The following is a 25968-nucleotide window of genomic DNA, read 5'->3' on the forward strand; positions in this document are numbered from 1 at the left end:
CTGTCTGACAAGCTGGCCTTTCCTCTGATCATTCTAACCATTCCTCCCTGGTGTCTTACCACCAGCAGACACCACCTCTAAAGTATACATAGTGTCAATATCTGAGCTGCTGACTGCCTGTGGTTCAGAGTGGTTCTCTATCACTTCCTTCTTGCTCTTGTACCATTGCTTGGCACGGTTGCAGTTCTTGCATTTCTGAAAGGACAAAGGCACAAAGGTAGGGTTCTGCTGAGGACAGGTTGAGGGGGGAGGGAAGCAAGAGGTGCAGGCTTTCACCACCTGAAACTTGTAAATGATAAGAGATTGTGGGATGAAGGGGAAGTGGGATATGAGAAGGAGGAGTATATGATGAACACATTGTCACCTTTGATGCTTTCAGCCCTGCACTGGTTAATGGTCAGCATTTTCTCCTCCAGTGAGTTAGCACATGCACCTGTCCCTCAGTTAAGTGTTGCAAGAGAGAGAAAGTGTGTCTTTGAATTGGTGCAATGTTTTGGGTGATATGCCTGTCTTGGTTAAATAGCTGACACTATGTGTAAGCTGTGAGATGTGCAGGTGAGGCTTGCAGCACAGCTAAGTGTGTGAGCATGAGGTGAAGCTATGAATGTGAGGTACAAGTTATGGTCAACAGAGATTATTAGTAAATCAGTAAAATGAATAGCAGTGTATATGAGGTATCTGAAGATGCATTCACTGACTTTGACCAATTCAGTGAGCTAGACTCCTGTCATTGACGATGATGGCTACCTGCCTTCTGAGTGTCTACGAGCATGTTCCCCTGTGGATAGAAAACCACTCTCTTCCTGTCTAACACCAACAGTAAAAACTCCAGTGCTGCTTACGGAGAATCCTGCAGCACCCTATGACCTGCTTCAGTGTTCTTCCTGCTTGGATACTCTGCCCCAACCACTTCCAACATCTGCTGCAGATAAGGGGTGCAGGCTGGCTTTGAGTGAGGAAGGCTAGCTTTGAGTGGTATTAACCACTCATGAAAGTGTGTCCTGTGCTCAGGCATGCAGCGTCTCAGTAGTGTGCTTAGTGCTTGTTGGCTGCACTCCACTATTATGGTAATAAGCAGGTAACATGAAATGTATCTGCTGGCTGTCTTGGAAGTAAGAAGTCTAACAACACCAGGTTAAAGTCCAACAGGTTTATTTGGTAGCAAAAGCCACTAGCTTTCGGAACAGGCTGTCCAAGGGACAGCCTGTTCTGAAAGCTAGTGGCTTTTGCTACCAAATAAACCTGTTGGACTTTAACCTGGTGTTGTTAGACTTACTGTGTTTACCCCAGTCCAACGCCGGCATCTCCACATCATGTCTTGGAAGTAACAGAGATGGATCAATAATGCAGCATTATCTCCAAGGCCTTGATCAGGACTTATTGAATTCCACGGCCCAAAAGGTTTACTGAGATCAGGGGGCAGCATGGTGATGCAGTGGTTAACACTGCTGCCTCACAGCGCCAGGGACGCGGGTTCAATTTTGACCTCGGGTGACTGTCTGCATAGAGTTTGCACATTCTCATCCGGGTGCTCCAGTTTCATTCCACACTCCAAAGATGTGTGGGTTAGGTTGATTGGCAATACAAAATTGCCCCTGAGTGCCAGGGGGATTAGCAGGGTAAATACGTGGAGTTATGGGGATAGGGCCTGGGTTGGATTGTTGTCAGTGCAGGTTCAATGGGTCAGATGGACTCCTTCTGCACTGTAGATTCTATGATTTAAAATCAGGTTACTCACAGGTGGAGTAGTAGACACTCAAATTAAAATTGTATCTTTTTTTGTGATAAATCCTTTTTCAATTGAATCTGGCTGTACCAAGTTATCACTCTCAAGGAATGTTATATCAGGCAGCAGGGAGAAAAATAAACTATTATGTTCTAAAACGCAGTCCAATTGCACCACTTCTTGAACATCTTTACATTTATGATTATGCAAATGTATTTGAGGGACAGCCCAAGTTTGAGTGCAATTTGTGCCCAAGTTGTTTGATGCATTCAAAGAGAAAAAGTTATCGTTTTATGTCTGGTTCCTATGCATAAAAATAAAAATAACTCCACGCAGTTTGCAGTTTGGAATAAAATTCTGTTGGAATGTCTGTCCAAGAGCCAGTATTCTAAAACTTGTCCCTTTTCTGTCACTTAGAATAGGAGTCTGCGATTATTGTCTGTGTTCCAGGATAGGATAACATTCAGCATCTCTCCCACCACTTGTATGCAGTAGCACAGCTAAAAAGATGCTGGAAGATACAGTCTGGGAACCTGAAGCAGTAGCATGGAGTGAATCAATGGGTACATATGAAAAACACCAAATGGTAACAGCTTAGGAGCAGAACGCACCTGCTGCCCAGATGGCCACATAATTGCCATCACTGACCCCTCTATTTTGGGAAATACAGCAATGTGGTGACAACGGGCAGCCTTAACACAGCCTGTTATTGCTATTCAATGAGGAAGAGCGCTAAAATGTTGAAATATTGGCTAATGTACCTAACACCCATCTGATGCACTTGTGGGCACTGCAGATCATTTGTTTGCTAGCATGGAATGGGATGGAGGCAGATCTTCCTCTGACTCTGGCCCTATTCCTGCCGGGTATAATTTGGATAACGAAAGTGGGCACTCTGATCTTTACTGGTGAGTTGTGCAAAATGGGGCAGTAACCTGCTGCAACAGGGGAAAGAGGCAACTGTCAGGCTGGCTGCTTCCTTCTGGTAACGGGGCCTGTGCTCACTGACAGTCTCATAGGCCCCTCTTCTCTCGAATCTCTAAGCTCAACCTAAAAATGCTGGATGCCTAACACACCATCCTCCTGTCTACTGTTTGAACTGGGCGCATGCACTATTGGGGCTAAATTAGTTTCCCACTGCGCTGCCCAGCTAGATATTCATTTCGCCAAAACAGCAAAACCTAGCACCAGTGTATAACTTACTGAATCAAGACTTCTTCACTTATGAATTATATCATGAGCCTCATCTGCAAATATAAATAATGGGGGGAATCTTAGCAAAAACTGGCAGAGTGTTGTTTCCAGCGCGAAAACAGAAAAACATGCCAGTTTTCTCTCCAGATCTTATGACGCTCTACCCCAAAAAATCAAGTGGGCATGTTTCACGCCTTTATGCAGAGAACCGGGGCCTCAATATGCCGGGAAAACCCGGCTGCACTGAGATCAGGGCATTATCTTAAAAGGTGCCCCAATCATAATACGAATAAATCACCCCCCAGCTCACCATGGAGGTCTCAGGGACTCCCCTCCCGACCCCCGATTGGAGTCGGCACTTCTCCCCCTTTTATCCCAGTCATCGGCTCCTTCCCCCAATAAACGACCCCTTCCACCTGATCATCAGTCCCTTCCCCGCCCCCCCCACCCCCCTCCAAATGTCGGAGCCAGCACCCATACCCCCCACCAACAGCCATCACTGGCACCCCTGCTCCTCTGTTCTCATGATGTGGAGATGCTGGCGTTGGACTGGGGTGAACACAATAAGAGTTTCAACAACATCAGTTTAAAGTCCAACAGGTTTATTTGGTAGCAAATACCATAAGCTTATGGTATTTGCTACCAAATAAAGGTGTTGGACTTTAACCTGGTGTTGTTAAACTCTTCCTCTGTTCTTACCCAGCCCACAACTAAATTTGAATGAATTCCACCCCCCTCCTCTATGAGGCTCCCACTGGAGCCTGCCCCCTGCACAGGTTAGGATCCTACACCTAGGTTGGCATTGTCAGGTTGGAATGGGCATGATGACAACCTGGCAGTGCCAACCTGTGTCAAGGAGCAGTGCCAGGGGGCATTGCCAGGCTACAGCCTGGTTATATCCCTCCTCCCAGGGATTATATTCATCTTTACGCGCCCAGGGAGACCTTCACATGAACCTGTTGTAAATGGTGCCGGTGTGATACCATGCCAGTGCCCACTGAATATCCAGTGAGGGTGGAGACCCCGGAGAGAGTGCTTACTAATGACAGGTTAATGTTTTAAATGAGCTTCCTGGGGTCCTGCGGCGTGTTTCGCACTATTCCACCGGCAAGGGAGCTGGAAGATTGGAACTCGGAAACTGGTTGGCGTGGATTGTGTCTTCCGAGTCTCTCCAGATTTTAAGTGTGCCCCTCATTCCAGAGAACAGAGGTCACCCCCAAAATCTTTTAGAAGGCCACTAGCATCCTTTATTGACAACATTCATGATCCTGGATGGTAAGTTGCTGCAGATTGATACTTGATCTTCTTAGGAAGAGAATGGTGCTTCATGTGAGTTTTAAAGATGAAGAAAAAATAAAATGAAAGTTTAATATATGGCGCAAGTGTTAAAATTATAATGTCATTAGGTGTTGAGGTTGTGTGATGTTTATATATTCTCATGCTAGCAAACCGCTTGCGAAAGAAACTGGGTGACAAAGACAATTGATACATGTGTATTTGAGTGCTATTGTAGGAAGAAATCAATAGATGCCACCAAACAAATCTTCCAAAGATATTGTGAGGTAGAATATCCTTGAATATTGCAACGTATGCAGGATATATTTCAGTATTAATGGTTTATTTCCCTGCCATACAGTATTTTGTTGGTCTATAACTTTCTTTCAAACACACTGACTCAGAACTATATTGCACAGTGTTATGGTCCAAAATACACAAATCATGATGACATTGAAGAACGTTCATCTGAGACAACGCACAGAAATGACAAAACAACAGCAAATATTGTGATGATGATGACAGGAATGGAGGAAGATTATACTGAAGAATGCTTAGATCAATTACCCTTTGTGATAGATTAGGCTAGTTTATCATCATGTGGAGATGCCGGCGTTGGACTGGGGTAAACACAGTAAGAGGTTTAACAACACCAGGTTAAAGTCCAACAGGTTTATTTGGTAGCAAAAGCTAGGTGTGGCTTTTGCTACCAAATAAACCTGTTGGACTTTAACCTGGTGTTGTTAAACCTCTTACTAGTTTATCATCACCAGAACTCCTAGATCTTCTTTGCTTGTCTGCCTGTTAATAACTGAATGCATTCCTCAATTGCACAAAGTGATGCTGTGAGGCCTTTTTTTCACTTTTATGCTGAGAGCCAATGGTGGAAAAATTTCAAAATATATGTGACGGAATTTTACAGTCCCTCCTGCTGGCGGGGTTTTCCAGTCCTGATGAAGTCAATGGACTTTTTAATGGCTCACTGCATTTTATGGCCCTGCTCCTACTGTGACGGGACTGTAGAATTCTACCCATGGCTTTTATCATATTTTGAAATATGTTCACATACTGTCCAGAGGAATGGGGGCTTTACTTTGTTCAATTAGTAGCAAAAGTAAGGTGTCTGCATTGAAAACACCAGAGAAGTTCTATATTTGATTAATTAAACTAATATTTTTAGGATGAATTTGAGCATCTCCGCTGGGGTCTTTAGGAAAGTAATGCTGGTGAAATTCAGAAGGAGAATGAGAACATATCATGGTAAACTTTCATCTTTAGTGTTTCTGGGATGGATTGAACTTCATGGGTGGAATTTTCTCCAAAAGTGTCATAACAGCGAGGATATGAGGGCGATCCACACCAGTCTATCAATCGCGCTCTGGACTGCAATTGTAATTGTTCCACACTCAGTTGATTTTTGGGAGAGTGGTGAGTTGTGTGCCAGTACTGAGGGGGAGGGGGGGGGGGGGCAGGACCTAAATGCGCCGGCGAGCCCAGCTTCAGAGCGCTCAGGTGCCGTTTTTGCAAGGATCCCCTGATCTCAGTGTCCCTCCCTTGCTCAGTGTTGAAACTCCTACTTCTAAGTCAGAAGATCATGGGTTTCAAAACCCCAGTACAAAGACTTCAGAACAAAATTGAGACTGGTACTTCACACATCGCTGATGGAAGGGGGCTGCATTGTCAAAGCTGTCACCTTCCAGAGGTAAAGTTAAACTGCGGCCTCATCTGCCCTCAGGTACATTTCAAAGATCAAATGTCACTACCTTGAAGTAGTACTGAAGAGTTCTTCTCAGTGTCCTGGTCAGTGTATATTCCCCAATCAACATTAATGAAATGAATTATTTGGTCATTATCTCATTGACCTTTGTAGAGGTTTTTAGTGGACAAATTGGCGGCCTTGTTTTTGACATTATCACAGTGACTGCAAAAGTACCACATTGGCTGTAAAGCTCTTGAGACTTTGCTTTCTATCCACTCATGAATGTGAGTGTCATTGATCAGGCTAGATTTGTTGTCCAATCCCTAATTTCCTTGAGAAGCTTGTGCCTTCTTGAACCACTCATACGGTGTAGGTTTATCCACATTGCTGCGGTCGCAAAAGGAGTTAAAAATGCACAAACATTTCTTTAAATTAGCGACTAAAAATGGTGGGGAGAAGTTTTACCCCACATTGTCACGCTGCGCCAGGAAGCATTAAAGGTGAAAGTTTACCCCAAAATGCCAAGCTACTTTTCTGAATATCTGGAAAGAGAAATTCCTAATCCTGCATAGCTAAAAGCATGAATGAAACAGAAAAACAGACAGTAAACAGAATAAAAGCAGATTTATACTCACAGGGTATGGCTGAACAACTGTCAAGATGATTGATTCCTTGCAGCTCCTGCTGAGGAAAAAAAATGCAATTGTGGTATTGCCTTTCAAACCTTTTTTTTATAGTATCCATGAGGTTTCAACATAAAACTGTTAGCTAATTTACGGCTAAAAGCTTTTATCGCAATGGCCCCAATTTGTGGGTATGACAGACAATTTCTCTTTTACAATGAGAAAAAAATTAATTGAACATGGTCTTGTTCAGGCTTCATCGTTTTATTACGTTTGAGGTGAATTTCTCGGAGCTTAAGAAAAGCAAGCTATCATCAACTGGTTCATTCCTAAAGAGATCTACCTGAATTTCCTTTCTCCTCATTTTTGTGACAATTTGTCCACGGACCACAAATGGTCATTGGTCAGGGAAAATGAGTGGTTTGGAGGGAAAATAAAACAGCGACTTTCCACTTAAAATAGAAAGAAATAAAAGCCGGAAATACTGGAAACACTCTGTAGATACACTGTGGAAAAAGATACAAAACTCTGAGGTCACATACCAACAGACTCAAGAATAGCATCGTTCCTGCTGCCATCAGACCTTTGAATGGACCTACCTTGCACTAAATTGATCTTTCTTTACACCCTAGTTATGACTGTAACACTGCGTTCTGCACTCTCTCCTTTCCTTCCCTATGTACGGTATGCTTAGTCTGTATAGCGCGCAAGATACAATACTTTTCACTGTATGTTAGTACATGTGATAATTATAAATCAAATAAGTCCAATGAGCTTGTCATTGCACACACCTCAACTCAAGTTAGAGCAATTAGAATGTGGCTATAAATTTGAATTTATAGCCACATTGCACAAAATTGTCAGTTAGGAAGATTTTTCTTTTATGAGAGATGCTAGAATGAATTGGAAGATTTCAAGGAAATAAAATGTTTATTCCTTGGTACTAAGCCCATCAGATGTAAAGCTACCTTTTCAACTCAGGAGAAAACTGTTCCCAAGAAGTGAAAAGGGCACTTAGGACAGTGCACATCTCTGACTCCATGTGTTAACTCAATGTTATTACAAAGACACAACTTTCTTGAGTCCTTTGGCTGCTTGGTTGATGATGTGTGACTACAAATCTGAAATTATAAATATTGGGGGTGATTCTCCCAAAAAAAAACGAAGTGCCCAACGAACGGGAATACGGGAGTTTATCCCACCCTTTCTTTGAGTGAGCTGAGTGGAATGAATCACCAGGACTCTGCATCTTTTCAAAACAGTAATTAGTTCCTCCTTGCTAATACAGTATCGATGGACCAAGTTTTGTTGAAATCCATCAATTAGTTTTTGAGATATACTATGGGCAAAAAGGCTAACAATAGTGAAATCCTTCAGTGATGGAGGTAATAAGATTTTCATATTCTATGACTATAAACAAGCCATGGCACCACTCTTGTCTAAATTTGTAGTTATACCCCTAGGCCTGTTTTCACAAAGCTTCATGTAGCTTCTTCCAGAATGAGATGTTTTGATTCTGTTAAAGTCTTCGGTTATAAAAAACCTAGAAATGCTGCACTTCAAGAAGCACTGTTGCAATAAAGGTAATATTTTGACCGAAAATGTTTTGAGAGGCCTGCATCTTGAGACCCGCCTCCATTAAAGTCGTAATTTGGCATCTTTAAGCAGAATGGGATAGGTACAGATCTTTGAAATTTTAACACCTCCTTCCCCAGGCAAACTTGTCCTTGGGGTATTAAAATTCTTTCGTTGTATTTCCACTTGTGGGGGAAGGACTAAAACTAGGGGCTATAAACATAAGATAATGACTAATAGTTCCAACTGAGAATTCTGGATAAACCTCTTTACTAAGGGAGTGGACGGCTTGTGGAACCGAATACAACAGTTGAGGCAACTAGCATTGTGACATTTAAGGGGAAGCTTGATGAGGACATGAGGAAGGGTTAGACAAAGGTGGGAAGAGGTTTGTGTATACCATAAACACTAACATGGGCCAGTTAGGCCAAATGGCCTGTTTTGTGCAATACATTGTATGCAGTTCAATGTAACATCTTTGGCTTAGCAGGTAAAGGGCCCAGGTTTAGGTTCATATGAAATTTAGTTTGTTTACAGGAACCACACCTCTGTTGTAAAGACCAGCTAAAAGTTTTGGATGGAAACCCAAATCCCAACCACCTCCGCCACTTACCAATGAGTCGTCAGGTTAAGAAATTGCAATCATATTTTCATTATGATACAAATATAGATTGATATCTGGATTGTAAAATGTGCAAGCAAATCTTCCAAATTCAAGAGCGAAAATCTATATTAAATAATATATTTTATTCTTAATTTATTTTGTGGCAGCCAGTCATACATTTATCTGCAGCTCATTCATTCCTAAAACAATAAACAAAACAATTTACACTTCCCCCAACCAATAGGTGAAGACAGTTAAAATAAGGTCATATTTTAATACAGGTGACAATATTAGGCATTAAATATTCATTTACTTATAGTGCAAACAACAATTTCTAGTTTATCATTCTGTTCTATAATTCATGAACCATGCAAAAGATTTTTGAACAATCTTTTCAGTAATTTAGCAAAATTTCCACACTTCTAGGTTACACTCCACATCGGTCATGGAAAGGCTAATTATTTAATTCCTTATAGTTTTAGATTTTAAATTTGCAAGGGGGTACAACCTAAGTACCATAGGTGCAAGTCATAATCATGTTTTAAGCTGTATTTGTCAATAAACTGTCATTATTAACATCAATGTTACAGTAAAGGCCTTTTGTAGGGGTTACATTCCTGAAAATTCTTGCAAAGGACGAAATAATGAACGGCGAACGTACTTCATAATGGGAGTGACTTAGATGGGTTCTAGCCGTCCCAAAATGTGAATGTTAATCGTGACTTTTCTCTCACAGAGCGATTTTCCTCTACTGAAGGCACTAGCTATCCTTTCACCGTTACACATGGTTCTTTCTACAGTCCCTCCCCCTTTCCCCTTCCTCCTTATTCTTTTTCTTGCTTATTTTTTCACGACAACAAACCAAAAGCAAAAAAGCACAGTCTGAGCCCTGAGCTGATTCCTTTCACTCCACCGTTACAGGGAGGCAGATGAGTGGGGTCGCATGACTCCTTTTGGGGGAGTGGAGGGGGGGGTGATTCTCAAGGGCCATGTGATCAGACCGGACTTGGTATGGTGAGGCGGGAAGCCGAACCAATCAGGTGCAGAGGGGCGTATCCTGGGTCAGGAAGTATCCTCACTTAGTGCCAGGGAGGAATGGAGAATCGTTGCATTGTTCATTCTGTCAGACCTTTGTTTGTAAATAATTATGTATCATTGACAATAAACCCTTTTATTCTTTGAGCCACATTGAGTTGCCCTCGATTTATTATAATGAGAAAGCGGGGTTTAAAGGACTAGATCTCTGTCTTTCTTCATGTTATTGACAACATAAAATTATTATCCAGTAAGGGCATAGCCCACTGCCTGTAGTCCTGGAATTTAACCCGCTTACTCCGCCTCTCCCCAGCATTTATATGACTAAATGCTGAGGTCCCGTTTGTCTGGGAGCCTGTTTACAGCCTCTCTCTCTCTCTTTAATGAATGTTCTCTTCTCACCAACCCGGCTTGGGGTAGCATTGGGTGAGAGAAGTTGTTTAAAAAGTCACTACTTGTTTTTCTGTTGCTGGTTGTTGTTGTGCAAGTGACAGTCAGGAGGATTGAAGTTGAAGTTGCTGCGACTGGCCTTCTCTCCCTCTCTCACCTGTTTGGATGAGGGTGAGAAGCTGACACTACAACAGGGACAATCACTGGCTGCTAGGCCTGATGTGGAGATGCCGGCGTTGGACTGGGATAAACACAGTAAGAAGTTTAACAACACCAGGTTAAAGTCCAACAGGTTTATTTGGTAGCAAAAGCCACACAAGCTTTCGAGGCTCTAAGCCCCTTCTTCAGGTGAGTGGGAATTCTGTTCACAAACAGAACTTATAAAGACACAGACTCAATTTACATGAATAATGGTTGGAATGCGAATACTTACAACTAATCCAGTCTTTAAGAAACAAAACAATGGGAGTGGAGAGAGCATCAAGACAGGCTAAAAAGATGTGTATTGTCTCCAGACAAGACAGCCAGTGAAACTCTGCAGGTCCACGCAACTGTGGGAGTTACAAATAGTGTGACATGAACCCAATATCCTGGTTGAGGCCGTCCTTGTGTGTGCGGAACTTGGCTATCAGTTTCTGCTCAGCGACTCTGCGCTGTCGTGTGTCGCGAAGGCCGCCTTGGAGAACGCTTACCCGAATATCAGAGGCCGAATGCCCGTGACCGCTGAAGTGCTCCCCAACAGGAAGAGAACAGTCTTGCCTGGTGATTGTCGAGCGGTGTTCATTCATCCGTTGTCGCAGCGTCTGCATAGTTTCCCCAATGTACCATGCCTCGGGACATCCTTTCTTGCAGCGTATCAGGTAGACAACGTTGGCCGAGTTGCAAGAGTATGTACCGTGTACCTGGTGGATGGTGTTCTCACGTGAGATGACCATCATGATCCAAAGATGATGGTCATCTCACGTGAGAACACCATCCACCAGGTACACGGTACATACTCTTGCAACTCGGCCAACGTTGTCTACCTGATACGCTGCAAGAAAGGATGTCCCGAGGCATGGTACATTGGGGAAACTATGCAGACGCTGCGACAACGGATGAATGAACACCGCTCGACAATCACCAGGCAAGACTGTTCTCTTCCTGTTGGGGAGCACTTCAGCGGTCACGGGCATTCGGCCTCTGATATTCGGGTAAGCGTTCTCCAAGGCGGCCTTCGCGACACATGACAGCGCAGAGTCGCTGAGCAGAAACTGATAGCCAAGTTCCGCACACACAAGGACGGCCTCAACCGGGATATTGGGTTCATGTCACACTATTTGTAACTCCCACAGTTGCGTGGACCTGCAGAGTTTCACTGGCTGTCTTGTCTGGAGACAATACACATCTTTTTAGCCTGTCTTGATGCTCTCTCCACTCCCATTGTTTTGTTTCTTAAAGACTGGATTAGTTGTAAGTATTCGCATTCCAACCATTATTCATGTAAATTGAGTCTGTGTCTTTATAAGTTCTGTTTGTGAACAGAATTCCCACTCACCTGAAGAAGGGGCTTAGAGCCTCGAAAGCTTGTGTGGCTTTTGCTACCAAATAAACCTGTTGGACTTTAACCTGGTGTTGTTAAACTTCTTACTGTGCTAGGCCTGAGCCAGAGCTGGGAGGGACCTGAGATAGACTGTAACAATTGGGAGAAACATACACTGTTTAGCTAATCTTCTCTTATAGGAATATCTCTAAATAAGTGTGACACACACACACACGCACTTCAGAAAGAACCGCTTTGTTACAATAATTCATACTTAGTTTGCTTATATCACGGATAGGCGAAGATTTGGGGCTGCAAAAGGCGGTCATGTGCACAACCAGCATTTTTTGCCCATCCCTACTTGCCCTTGAGAAGATTTTGGTGAATCACCTTCTTAAACCACTGCAGTCCATTTGATGCAGAACGCCCATGGTGCTGTTAGGCATGGAGTCTGGGGATTTTGATCCAGTGACAGTGAAAGAACTGCGACATAGATCCAAAGATGATGTGTGGCTTGAAGTGGAATTTGCCCAACTTGATGAGAATCATAGAGTCCCTACAGTGCAGAAGGAGACCATTCGCCCCATCAAGTCTGCACCAACCACAATCCTATCCAGGACCTATTCCTGTAACCCCACATATTTACGCTACTAACCTCCCTGACACTAGAGTCAATTTAGCATGGCCAATCAACCTAACCTGCACATCTTTGGAGCATGGGAGGAAACCGGAGCACCCAGAGAAAGTCCACATAGACACGGGGAGAATGTGCAAACGCCACTCAGACAGTGACCCATGGCAGTAATTGAACCCAGATCCCTGGTGCTGTGAGGCAGCAGTGCTAACCACTGTGCCACCCCTAAGGAGGTGCTCCTATACATCTGCTGTCCTTGTCCTTCTGGGTGGTAGAGGTGTGGGTTTGGAAGGTGCTGTCAAACGAGCTGGTAAACTGATGCAGTGCATTTTGTACATAGTACCCACTGCTGCCACTGTGCATCGGCAGTAGAGGGAGTGAATGTTTAAGTTGGTGGAATGCGATCAAGTGGGCTGTTTTATCCTGGATGGCGCCGAGCTTTCGAGTGTTGTTGGAGCTGCTCTCATCCAGGCAAGTGGAGAATATTCCATCACACTCCTGACTTGTGCCTGGTAGACAGCGGACAGACATTGGGAAGTCAGGAGGTGAGTTACTCAGGGCTGAATTCCCAGCTTTTGACCTGCTCTCGTAACCACATTTATATGGCTGATCCAGTTCAGGTTCTGATCAATGGTAAGTAACTCCCAGGATGTTAATAGTGAGGTGGTGAAGTGAAGGCAATAAAAATTAAGGGGAGATGGTTAAAATCTTTCTTTTGGAACAGTCTTTGCCTGGAACTCGTATGGCACAAATGTTACTTGCCACTTATCAACCAAGGCCTGAATGTTGTCCAGATCTTGCTGCATATGCACACAACTGCTTCAGTATCTGAGGAGTTACCAATGGTATTGAACAATACACAATCATCAGGGAACATTGCCACTTCTGACCATATGATGGTGGGAAGATCATTGATGAAGTAGCTGATGATGATTGGGCCTTGGATACTTCACTGAAGAACTCCTGCAGTGGTGTTCTGAGACTGAAATGATCGAGTAAACCACAACTAAAGACAACTGAATTAGCCTGAAGTCAATGGGAATCAGGGAGAGAAACACAAAGGAAGATAATTACTTGAGGCCTATCATCTCAGCCTCAGGAGATAGTTGCAGGAATTCCTCAAGGAAGTTTCTGGGCCAAACGATCGACAGTTGTACAATCAATGATCTTGCCTTTGCCCTAAGATCAGAAGTGGGGTTGTTTGTACAGTTTTCATAGAAACATAGAAACCCTACAGTGCAGAAGGAGGCCATTCGGCCCATCGAGTCTGCACCGACCACAATCCCACCCAGGCCCTCCCCCCACATATTTTACCCGCTAATCCCTCTAACCTACGCATCCCAGGACTCTAAGGGACAATTTTTAACCTGGCCAATCAACCTAACCCGCACAGGTAAACACCCTGCTGATGAGGTAATTAGCCACTGTCTATGAGACAACATAGACATCTCTCTCTGTTAGAGAGTCAAGAGGTTATGTAGCTCGAGGAGCACCACTGCACATCAAGCCTGGGACAAGGGAAGAAGGCAGGCCTCTGTGAACTACCACAGCCAATACAGGGATTCAAACCACCATTGGCACCATTCAGCACAACACTCTAGCCACCTAGCCAACTGAGCTAATAAACCACCATGATTCCATTCACGATTTGTTAGATAATGAACTCAGTCCATTCAGCAATACTTGAACCAACATTTAGCTAGGCTTGGGCTGCTGAATTGCAATGGATGTTTACACCATGCAAGCGCACCAGTTTTCACTGACATTCAATTGAAATTTACAGGATTTGCCCACCTCAGCACGCAATTCGGTCCCATGTACTTCACTTCGTTTCCAAGACCCCAGTGAAAAGTGGAAAAATGATTTGAGAATCAAAACAAAATTAAACGAAGACTATTATTTTGATATATAAAACCTGTAAAAGAGGCTGAGGTGAAATAGCTCTGTCATAACTAGTGCACTTGCTGCACTCTAGGAAGTTGTAGCTTTGTGCATTATATTTAATGAGATGTTATAAACGTTACTGTGGTGAACCATCGTTGGTTCCCACTAGATAGTACTGAGCCAGGGTCTGGCCAGTACTACAAGTATGTATATATGTTGCTGTTGGGGTTAGGGATGGGTTGTTCTACTTGTTGCTGTTGGGGTTAGGGTTGGGCTGTTACACCTTGTATTATAGTTATTATGGTACATCCCAGTCGGGCTCTGCCTCCTGGGAGAGGTATAAAGGTCTCTGCTCTGTCTGGGACCCCTCAGTCTGGGATCGTGTATATAATTAGTAGCTTCATTGTACAGCAAATAAAAGCCTTTATTTCCTGAGCATCAAGCCTCATGTGTGATAACGCGCATCAATTTTATTTGCTGTAAATAAACTCTCGTCGGAAAAAAAAACGATATAGAGTATGGAGCAGATACTGAAGCCTGAACGCCTTACATTAGATCCACGTGCGGCGGGCGCCTCTAACACCTTTGACCACTGGTTGAAATGTTTTGAGGACTACCTGGCAGCCTCCGCAGCGGTCACCACAGATGATGACAGACTCCAGGTCCTCCATGCGAGGGTAAGCGACACTGTCTACCTCGCGATCCGTGCGGCCACCGACTACACAAAGGCCCTCGAGCTTCTTAAGAAGCATTATATTAAACCGCCCAACGAAATACACGCTCGTTACCTCTTAGCCACTCGACGACGGCAGTCCGGCGAAACGATGGAGGAATACGCGAACGAGCTCCTACAGCTAGCCAGGGGCTGTAACTGCAAAGCAGTGTCGGCAGAGCAGAATATGAACGACCTCGCTCGAGATGCGTTTGTGGCGGGAGTCGGATCATCTTACATCCGACTCAAACTACTGGAGAAAGGTAATCTTGACCTCACCCAGGCAATAGAACTAGCGGAGATGCTGGAGACGGCCTCCAAAAGCCTAGTATTGTACCCTGAAGACCACGTGGAGACAACGTGGCAGGAGCAGTCGCCAATCCCTCCTCGTCCCTCGGGTTCGAAATGCTGCGTGATGGCGTGCTCACACTCGGGCCAGACGACGGCAGCAGCTCTGGGCGGCTGTTACTTCTGTGGGGGAGCGAAGCATACTCAGCAACGGTGTCCCGCTAGAGCTGTGTTGTGCTCCACCTGCGGTAAGAAGGGGCACTATTCGAAAGTGTGCCGATCTAAACCTGCTTCTCGGAACAGCAGTGCGGCCTGCGATTCCTCAGAGCCTGGTTCTTCGTCGTCGACATCGTCGAGGGTTTCGTCCACGTGCGAGGCTAGGACGACGCCATTACGGTCGACGGAGTCGGAGATGTGTGACCACCAGGGGTCGCTGAGTTTGGCGCCATCACCCACGTGCGACCTATGGGAGCGGCCATGTTGGTCGGCACCGACCGCGAACGACCAGCAGGGGTCATCCTCGTCAATCTCAGCTGCCTGCAGTGGCGCTCATGAACCAACGGTGGCGTCGATCATCCTGGACCAGGCTAAGCCTCATAGACTTGACAAGTCTATGATGGACATTCAGGTAAACGACCACTTGATTTATTGTCTGTTTGACAGCGGGAGCACTGAGAGTTTTATCCACCCAGACGCTGTGAAGCGGTGTGGACTCCGGATTTAACCTGTCAAACAGACAATTCCTATGGCATCAAGGTCCCGGTCTGTCACCGTGCTAGGGAGTTGCGTGGTAACTTTAACGGCACAGTTTACGAGCGTTTCAAGCTCCTGGTGTTGCCGCACCTTTGCGCGCCAATACTTCTCGGACTAAACTTCATGGTCCACTTGAGGAGTGTAACCCTACAGTACGGTGGGCCACTCCCTTCGCTTTCAGTGGGAGAAGAGCAGCCTCCAAATTGCCTGTAGCCTCTCGACGCTGAAGATCACCACACCCTCCTTGTTCCAGAATCTTGTGCCAGGCTGCAAGCCCATTGCGACTAAGAGTAGGCGTTACAGCGCTGAGGATCGGATCTTCATTCGATCTGAAGTTCAGCGGCTCCTCAAGGAAAGGATCATACAACCTAGCGCTAGTCCGTGGAGAGCGCAGGTCGTGGTGGTCAAGAGTGGGAACAAACCCCGGATGGTCATTGACTATAGTCAGACCATTAATAGATACACGCAGCTGGATGCATATCCCCTCTCGCGCATATCTGACATGGTCAATCAGATTGCGCAGTACCGGGTGTTCTCCACCATAGACCTCATGTCTGCCTACCACCAACTCCCCATTCGCCCAGAGGACCGACAATACACGGCTTTTGAGGCGGATGGTCACTTGTATCATTTTCTCAGGGTTCCCTTTGGTGTCACCAATGGGGTCTCGGTCTTCCAGCGTGCTATGGACCGAATGGTGGACCAGAACGGGCTGCGGGCTACCTTCCCGTACCTGGATAACGTCACCATCTGCGGCCATGACCAGCAGGACCACGACACAAATCTCCTGAATTTCCTACGCACTGCATCTCGCCTGAACCTGACCTACAACAGGGAGAAGTGTGTGTTTCGTACGCGCCGTTTAGCCATCCTCGGATACGTGGTGGAAAACGGGGTCATTGGCCCTGATCCAGACCGTATGCGTCCCCTCTCTGAACTTCCCCTGCCCACTAGTGCAAAAGCACTGAGAAGATGCTTAGGCTTCTTCTCTTATTATGCACAGTGGGTTCCCAATTACGCGGACAAAGCCCGTCCGCTCATTAAGTCCACTTCTTTTCCCCTAACACCAGAGGCCCGATTGGCCTTCGATAAATTAAAAGCCGACATCGCGAAAGCTACGATGCACGCTGTTGATGAGTCCATCCCCTTTCAGGTGGAGAGCGATGCATCTGATTTCGCCCTGGCCGCCACACTTAACCAGGCGGGCAGGCCCGTCGCCTTTTTTTCCCGCACCCTCCAAGGCCCCGAAATTCGGCATTCAGCGGTGGAAAAGGAGGCCCAGGCCATTGTGGAGGCCGTCAGGCACTGGCGCCATTACTTGGCGGGAAAATGGTTCACCCTGATCACGGACCAGCGGTCCGTGGCGTTCATGTTTAATAACACGCTGAGGGGCAAGATCAAGAACGACAAGATCTTGCGGTGGAGAATTGAACTCTCCACCTATAACTATGACATCATGTACCGTCCAGGGAAACTCAATGAGCCCTCGGATGCCCTCTCGCGTGGAACATGCGCCAGTATACAGGAGGACCGTTTGCAGGCTCTCCATAATGACCTATGCCATCCTGGGGTCACTCGGCTCTACCACTTTATAAAAGCTCGCAATCTGCCCTACTCGGTGGAGGACGTCAGGTCCATAACAAGAAGCTGCCAGGTATGCGCGGAATGCAAACCGCACTTTTAGCGACCTGACCGGGCACAATTAATCAAGGCCACTCGTCCCTTCGAGAGACCGAGTGTCGATTTTAAGGGCCCCCTTCCCTCAACAGATCGGAATGTGTACTTCCTCAACATCATTGACGAATACTCGAGATTCCCTTTTGTTGTTCCCTGCTCTGATACATCCGCTGCCACGATTATCAAGGCATTCCGTGATCTTTTTACCTTGTTCGGGTACCCCAGTTACATTCACAGCGACAGGGGCTCGTCGTTCATGAGCGATGACTTGAGGCAATACCTGCTCTCATACGGGATTGCCTCTAGTAGAACCACGAGCTACAACCCTAGGGGTAACGGACAGGTGGAACGTGAGAATGCTACAGTCTGGAAGGCTGTCTTACTGGCGTTGAAGTCAAAAAGCCTTCCAGTCTCCCGTTGGCAAGAGGTGCTCCCTGATGCGCTCCATTCCATACGCTCACTCCTGTGTACGGCAACGAACGCTACTCCCCATGAGAGGATGTTTTCATTCCCTCGGAAGTCTTCCTCTGGGACCTCATTACCGTCTTGGTTGACGTACTCAGGACCTGTCCTCCTGCGGCGACATGTAAGGGCCCGCAAGTCCAACCCGTTGGTCGAACAGGTCCATCTCCTCCACGCCAACCCTCAGTATGCCTATGTGGCATACCCTGGACGGGCGAGAGGACACAGTCTCGATCCGAGACCTGGCGCCAGCAGGGGACGTAGGAACCCCTGTCGCTCCCATACCCCCTGTTACAAACCCCATAACTCTTGTTTCCCCTCCCGACACGGCGCGGGCAGCATCGGGACCATTACTTAACCCTTTTACTCCCGTGTACAGCTTGCCTGAGTCCAGAGGATGGTCGCCACTTCAGGGCGTGTCGGAACTCCATGGATTACCATCACCTCAGGGTCAACCGGCCCGTGAGTCTGTGGAGGAACAGTTGGACATCGCCTTGGGGAGAACGCCACCGCGAATGCCTACTCCGGTGTCATCGCCGGTATTGAGGCGGTCACAACGACGGTGCGGTCCCCCTGACCGTCTGAACTTATAGACTGATGACAAATTATTCTGTTTTTTTTGTACCCCGCCGGCCTTTGTCTTCAAAGGAGGGGTGAATGTGGTGAACCATCGTTGGTTCCCACTAGATAGTACTGAGCCAGGGTCTGGCCAGTACTACAAGTATGTATATATGTTGCTGTTGGGGTTAGGGATGGGTTGTTCTACTTGTTGCTGTTGGGGTTAGGGTTGGGCTGTTACACCTTGTATTATAGTTATTGTGGTACATCCCAGTCGGGCTCCGCCTCCTGGGAGAGGTATAAAGGTCTCTGCTCTGTCTGGGACCCCTCAGTCTGGGATCGTGTGTATAATTAGTAGCTTCATTGTACAGCAAATAAAAGCCTTTATTTCCTGAGCATCAAGCCTCGTGTGTGATAACGCGCATCAGTTACCAATGCTGGTAAAATTGCTTCTGGAAGTAGCGTGGCATTATGTACATTAATGCACTGGCCTGAGTTTTGTTTCTATTTGGCTTGTTAAGAGTTTGTTATACAGCAATTAACTGAACTTGTGTGAAACTGCTGAGGCTTGACATCGAGTACAGTTTGTCTTCATGACACCTGCTCAAGAGCTGGCATTGCAAGAGATGGGAAGTTGTGCTGAATGTATTGAAACAGCATGTGCAACAGTGTGGAAGCGCAATAAAATTCGTAAGTATGGCCAGGAGAATGCAATAAAGTGCCAGGCTGTCCTTACAGAACAACAATCCAAATGCTGTGATTGCCCCATGTGGATGCCTGAGGCTTGCGTTCCAAGTGAAGTCAAGGACATGAGTTATATTGTACACTATAGTCTTGAGAAAGAAAAACTGAACAAATCTAAATCCTGTTGGAAATACAACTTTGCAGAGTCACAGAATTTTTTTGCCACAGGAGGCCTTTTGACCCACTGTGTCTCCACCAGCTTTTCAAACGAGCATTGTGAATTAGTGTTATTTCCCTGCCTTTTTCCCGTATCCCTACACATTGTTTCTATTTAAGTAATCATCTAATGCTCCCTTGAATGGTTCATTGAACCCACCTCCATCACATTTCCAGGCAGTGTATTCCAGACCTGAACCATTCATTGTGTGAAAAAGATTTTTCTCACATCACATTTGCTTCTTTTGCAAATCCCATCAAACCTATGCCTCCTCATTCTTGTTCCTATTATGAATGGGAACAGCTTCTCCATACCTACTCTGCATCACCTCACAAATGATAAAAAGCTGGGATCAAAATGTTAATGAAGGAATTTACTATCTCTGCTCTTTTTTTTTACCCTTTCAGAGGCTGCTGGTGTCACTGGAAAGGCCATTGTTTAATTCTTAATTGTCCTTGAGAAGGTTGTGGTTAGGCACTCTTTTGAACAGTTTCGATGAAGACACTGCACAGTGTTGGGAGGTAAAGTTTTCCAGGATTTTGACCCAGCAAACCATTATGGAATAACGATATACTTCCAAGTCAGGATGGGTGTGTGACATAAAGGAACATTTTTGAGTGGTGGTGTTCCCAAGTACTTACTGCCCCTGTCCATCTAAGCAGTAAAAGTTGCCGTTTGAGAGGTGCTGCAATAGGGAACTTGGTGATTTTCTGCACTGTATCGTGTAGAGAATGCACAGTACGACAACTGTGCGCTTATAGTGAATCGAATAGATGTTTAAGGTCATTGATGTTATGTCAATTAAGGTCGGCTACTTTGTTTTGGGTGATGCCAAGCTTCTTGAAGGCTGTTGAAGCTGCATTCATGGTAGGAAAGTGATTCCATCCCATTACTGATTTGTGCCTATTAGTTAGAGGAAAGTCTTTGGGGAATCAGGAGGTGAGTTATTCAATGCAGAATATCCACCTTCTGACCAGCACTTGCAGCCGCCATATTTACGTGCTTGGTGTAGTCAGGTTTCTGGTTAATGGTAACATTGGGAATGTTTGATGGTGAGGAATTTGACAATGGTGACACAATTGAATGTCCAAGAGGTAGTGGTTAGATTCTCTCTCATTTGATGTGGGTTATTGACCGGCATTTGTGTGACATGAATGTTACATACCACTTCCAAGTCGAAGGCTGAATGTTGTCCAGGTGTTTCTGCATATGGACATGTACTACTTCATTATCTGAGGAACTGCAAATGGAACTGAGCTTTGTTCAATCATCAGCATCATCTGACATTATGATGGAGGAATGGTTCTTAATGAAGCAGCTAAAAATGGATCAGCTTAGGCTGCTGCTCTGAGGAATTCTGTGGCAATATCCTGGGGTTGTTTGTAGATGTGGTGCCAATCAAGCGGGCTGCTTTGTTCTGGATGGTGGTCAAACTTCTTGAGTGTTGTTGGAGCTACACCCATCCAGGCAAGTGGGGAGTATTCCATCACACTCCTGACTTGTGCCTTGTAGATAGTGGATAGGCTTTGGGGAGTCAGAAGGTGAATTACTCACCGCAGTATTCCTAGCCTCTGACCTGCTCTTGTAGCCACTGTGTTTACGTGGTGAGTCCAGTTGAGTTTCTGGTCAATGGTATCCCCAAGGATGTTGACAGTGGGGGATTCAGAGATGGTTACACCATTGAATGTCAAAGGGCGGTGGTTAGAGTGTCTCTTATTGGTGACGGTCATTGCCTGGCATTTGTGTGGCGCGAATATTACTTGCCACTTGTCAGCCCGAGCCTGGATATTGTCCAGATCTTGTTGCATTTGAACATGGACTGCTTCAGTATCTGAGGAGTCGTGAATGGCGCTGAACATTGTGCTATCATAGGTGAACATTCCCACTTCTGACCTTACGATGGAGGGAAGGCATGGATAAAGCAGCTGAAGATTGTTGGTCCGAGGACACTACCCTGGGGGACTCCTGCAGAGATGTCCTGGAGCTGCGGTGACTGACCCTCCACAACCACAACCATCTTCCTATGTACCAGGTATGACTCCAACCAACGGAGAGTTTGGCCCGATATCCATTGATTCCAGTTTCGCTAGGGCTCCTTGATGCCACACTCGGTCGAATGCAGCCTTGATGTCAAGGGCTGTCACTTTCGCCTTACCTCTGGAATTCAGCTCTTTTGTCCATGTTTGAACCAAGGTTGTAATGAGGTCAGGAGCTGAGTGACCCTGGCGAAACTCAAACTGGATGTCACTGAGCAGGTTATTGCTGAGCAGGTGCTGCTTGACAGCACTGTTGATGACCTCTTCCATCACTTTACTGATGATCGAGAATAAGTTGATTGGGTGGTAATTGGCCAGATAGGATTTGTCCTGCTTTTTGTGGACAGGATATACCTGGACAATTTTCCAGGTATGATGCCAGTGTTGTAACTGTACTGGAAGACTTGGCTAGGGGAGCGGCAAGTTCTGGGGCACAAGTCTTCAGTACTATTGCCGGAATGTTATCAGGGCCCATTGACTTGGCAGTATCCAGTGCCTCCAACCGCTTCTTGATATCACGTGGAGTGAATTGAATTGGCTCAGACTGGCATCTGTGATGCTGGGAACCGCTGGAGGAGGCTGAGATGGATCATCCACTCGGCACTTCTGGCTGAAGATTGTTGCGAATACTTCAGCCTTATCTTTTGCACTGATGTGTTGGGCTCCTCCTTCAAATAGGATGGGGATATTTGTGGAGCTTCCTCCTCCAAGTGAGTTGTTTAATTGTCCACCACCATTCACAATTGGATGTGGAAGGACTGCAGAGCTTAAATCTGATCTGTTGGATGTGGGATCGCTTAGCTCTGTCTATCACTTGCTGTTTTTGCCGTTTGGCATGCAAGTAGTCCTGTTTTGTAGCTTCACCAGGTTGACACCTCATTTTTAGGTATGCCTGTTGCTGCTCCTGGCATGCCGGCCTGCACTCTCCATTGAACCAGGGTTGATCCCCTGGCTTAATGGTAATGGTTGAGTGGGGTATATGCCGGGTCACGAGATTGCAGATTGTGCTGGAGTACAATTCCGCTACTGTTGATGGTCCACAGCGCCTCATGGATGCCCGATCTTGAGTTGCTAGATCGGTTCGAAGTCTGTCCCATTTAGCGCGGTGATAGTGCCACTCAACATGATGGAAGTTATTCTCAAAGAACAAAGAACAATACAGCACAGGAACAGGCCCTTCGGCCCTCCAAGCCCGCGCCGCTCCCTGGTCCAAACTAGACAATTCTTTTGTATCCCTCCATTCCCACTCCGTTCATGTGGCTATCTAGATAAGTCTTAAATGTTCCCAGTGTGTCCGCCTCCACCACCTTGTCTGGCAGCGCATTCCAGGCCCCCACCACCCTCTGTGTAAAATATGTCCGTCTGATATCCGTGTTAAACCTCCCCCCCTTCACCTTGAACCTATGACCCCTCGTGAACGTCACCCTATCTATGCCTTTCATAATTTTATACACCTCTATTAAGTCTCCTCTCATCCTCCGTCGTTCCAGGGAGAACAACCCCAGTTTACCCAATCTCTCCTCTTCTCAATGTGAAGGCAGGACTTTGTCTCCACGAGGACTGTGCGGTGGTCACTCTTACTGATACTATCATGGGCAAATGCATCTGCAGCCGGCAGATTGGCAAGGATGAGTTCAAATATGTTATTTCCTCTTGTTGGTTCCTTCACCACCTGCTGCAGACCTTTAGAACCCGACCAGCTTGATCAGTAGTGCTGCTGCCAAGCACACTTGGTGGTGGACATTGACATCCCCCATCCAGAGTACATTCTGCACCCTTGCCACCGTCACTGAGCAGGTTATTGCTGAGCAGGTGCTGCTTGATAGCACTGTTGATGACCCCTTCCATCAGAATAAGTTGATTGGGTGGTAATTGGCCAGATAGGATTTGTCCTGCTTTTTGTGTACAGGACATACCTGGACAATTTTCCAGGTATGATGCCAGTGTTGTAACTGTACTGGAAGACTTGGCTAGGGGAGCGGCAGGTTCTGGGGCACAAGTCTTCAGTACTATTGCCGGAATGTTATCAGGGCCCATTGACTTGGCAGTATCCAGTGCCTCCAACCGTTTCTTGATATCACGTGGAGTGAATCGAATTGGCTCAGACTGGCATCTGTGATGCTGGGAACCGCTGGAGGAGGCTGAGATGGATCATCCACTCGGCACTTCTGGCTGAAGATTGTTGCGAATACTTTAGCCTTATCTTTTGCACTGATGTGTTGGGCTCCTCCTTCAAATAGGATGGGGATATTTGTGGAGCTTCCTCCTCCAAGTGAGTTGTTTAATTGTCCACCACCATTCACGATTGGATGTGGGAGGACTGCAGAGCTTAAATCTGATCTGTTGGTTGTGGGATCGCTTAGCTCTGTCAGGCTATAACTGTGCCTGACCCGATGCTCATAACACTTGAGGTGTGGAATGGAGGGGTTGTCTTTCTGTTTAGCTGCAAACGTTCGCATGTCCTCTCTTTGGCTCCCTGCTTTCACTGGGGTTATTGATTGCCAAGGATATTCTGGGTCCCTGTGAGGCATGGGCAATGTGTATCCTCGTGTCTGGGCTCCATCCAGCCACCAACTTTTGAACCCAATACATTTTGAATGCTTTCAGAAAATATTCCCTGCAACAACACTATTTCAATTAATTAACACGAGGACAATGGGCTTGTTAAGTAATTGATAGTCATATCTAGACATCAGAGTGGATGATTCTCCCAAAGAAAAGTGCCAAATTTGCTTAAAAAAAGGAGTAACTTTCACTGCGTTTTTTAAGCTGGATTTTCAAAATGAATCCCCCCACACTCTGTGCATCACAGAGTGCCCTAGCGAGATTCACACTCAAAATCAGGGGGCGGAGCCTATTCCCGCTGGAGAGGCCGGCAGCATAGTGCTGAACAGGCCATTGCGCATGCACCGATCTGTCAGCGCCAAGATTGGCATATGCGCAGTAGCCCCTGTCTGCTGGCCTCCCGATTGCTGGCCAGCTCGATCACTGGTCAGCCCCATGACCCCACATTGCTGCCCCACCGACCCCCCCAATCTCCCATCGTTGGCCTCCCAAACCTCTCCGCGCTAGCACCAATGTCCTCCCCCCCGCCAACCCACCGCCCGCCCCCCCCATCTCCCTGACCCATTCCCCCCCCCATCCCACTGGCAGCCCCGATTCCCCATCCCAATCTGGATGGCCAGTCCTGATCACCCCCTTCCCACTCTCTGCCACCGATCCCTATGCAGAGTGGTAGTGGGACCCCCTGCCCCCACTGATTAGCCCACCCCCACAGGCCCCTCCCCAATAGGTCCTGCCATTGGCTACACTCCTTGGCACTGTCAGTGCCTGATGAGCATTGCCAGTTTGTCCCTTGGGCAATGCCAGAGGGCCAGGCTGCCAGCGCCCCAGGGGTACCCCCCCCCTTTACCCCATGCCTCCTGGAGGGGCCTCCATGGCCTCTCTTCCCTCTGGCGGGTTCGGCTGCCTGTTCCCCATTAATGGGGGCAGGAGTAAAACCTACTGGAGTGAACCACTCCTGGAGGACCGGGGGATGCTGGGAGGGAGATGCTTGTGGGCCTGGAGACTTCAGTCCTGGGCCTGCTAATGCAATGCAAATGAAAATTCAAATATGGAAATCAGCTCAGCTGATGACTCTGAAAATTTTGGAGCCGGAGACGTGTGGAAGCCATGGCGCTCAGCAGAGAGCCCCCTGATGTCTCCTGGTCCGTTGCACTGTGAGAGCAGCACAGCGGGCTGGGAGAATTGCCCCTCCCCCCGCCCCCCCAGATCGAGTGAGTGTTATTGAGACAATACATTGTTGAAAATCTGGTCAGTAAGCCTTCAATCAAGTTATTACAGCAATGCCACATGCAATAGATATCGTGTTGGATTTCCATAGGAATTATGTGATTAAATCTTGTGTGCTGGAGATGTGCTGCAAAAATCTGGGCTTTGTAACAAACAACACTAATGCACACTGAAAATTAATAGAAAATTAGTGCATGCAAAATATATTAAAGAGATATCGCTCGACAATAGATTGTTTTGCAGGCCAGTGATGTAGGCCTCCATCATTTTTGGCAGACAAATGTAAATTGGAAATGCTCAACATTCATAAACATTGCTGCTTCACTCAGTTGCCTGAGGGGCTTATTGCTTTATACTTGCACAGATAAATGAAAGATCTGGCTTGAAGATTGGAAATCAGTGCAACTCTGTGACCATCTGTACAAATGTCCTTGTTGACACTGCAAAGAGTTTTCCACCTTACACTGAGTAACAGAAAGCAAAATAGCAAAATGCACAACATTTATCTCTTGGATTTTTCTGTTCTTATGACCTGATGCTGATAACTGGTCCCTTGCCTAAGTTGGTTCCCTTAACTTTTGCGAGAACTCTTTTCCACCCTTCTCATGTCATGAGGGAATAGATACTG

At 46.3% G+C, this 25968-nt stretch overlaps 1 protein-coding gene across 1 annotated transcript in view; it reads right to left on the reverse strand.

Moving 5' to 3' along the window:
- LOC144506139 (FERM and PDZ domain-containing protein 4-like) overlaps positions 1-25968 on the reverse strand; it is a 559161-nt gene that overhangs the window by 53216 nt on the left and 479977 nt on the right. The window contains exon 5 of the mRNA XM_078231973.1: positions 6530-6575. Coding sequence (XP_078088099.1) covers positions 6530-6575 — 46 coding nt within the window. The remainder of the gene's footprint in view (positions 1-6529; positions 6576-25968) is intronic.

Source organism: Mustelus asterias, chromosome 17, assembly GCF_964213995.1.
Source record: "Mustelus asterias chromosome 17, sMusAst1.hap1.1, whole genome shotgun sequence".
NCBI lineage: Eukaryota > Metazoa > Chordata > Chondrichthyes > Carcharhiniformes > Triakidae > Mustelus > Mustelus asterias.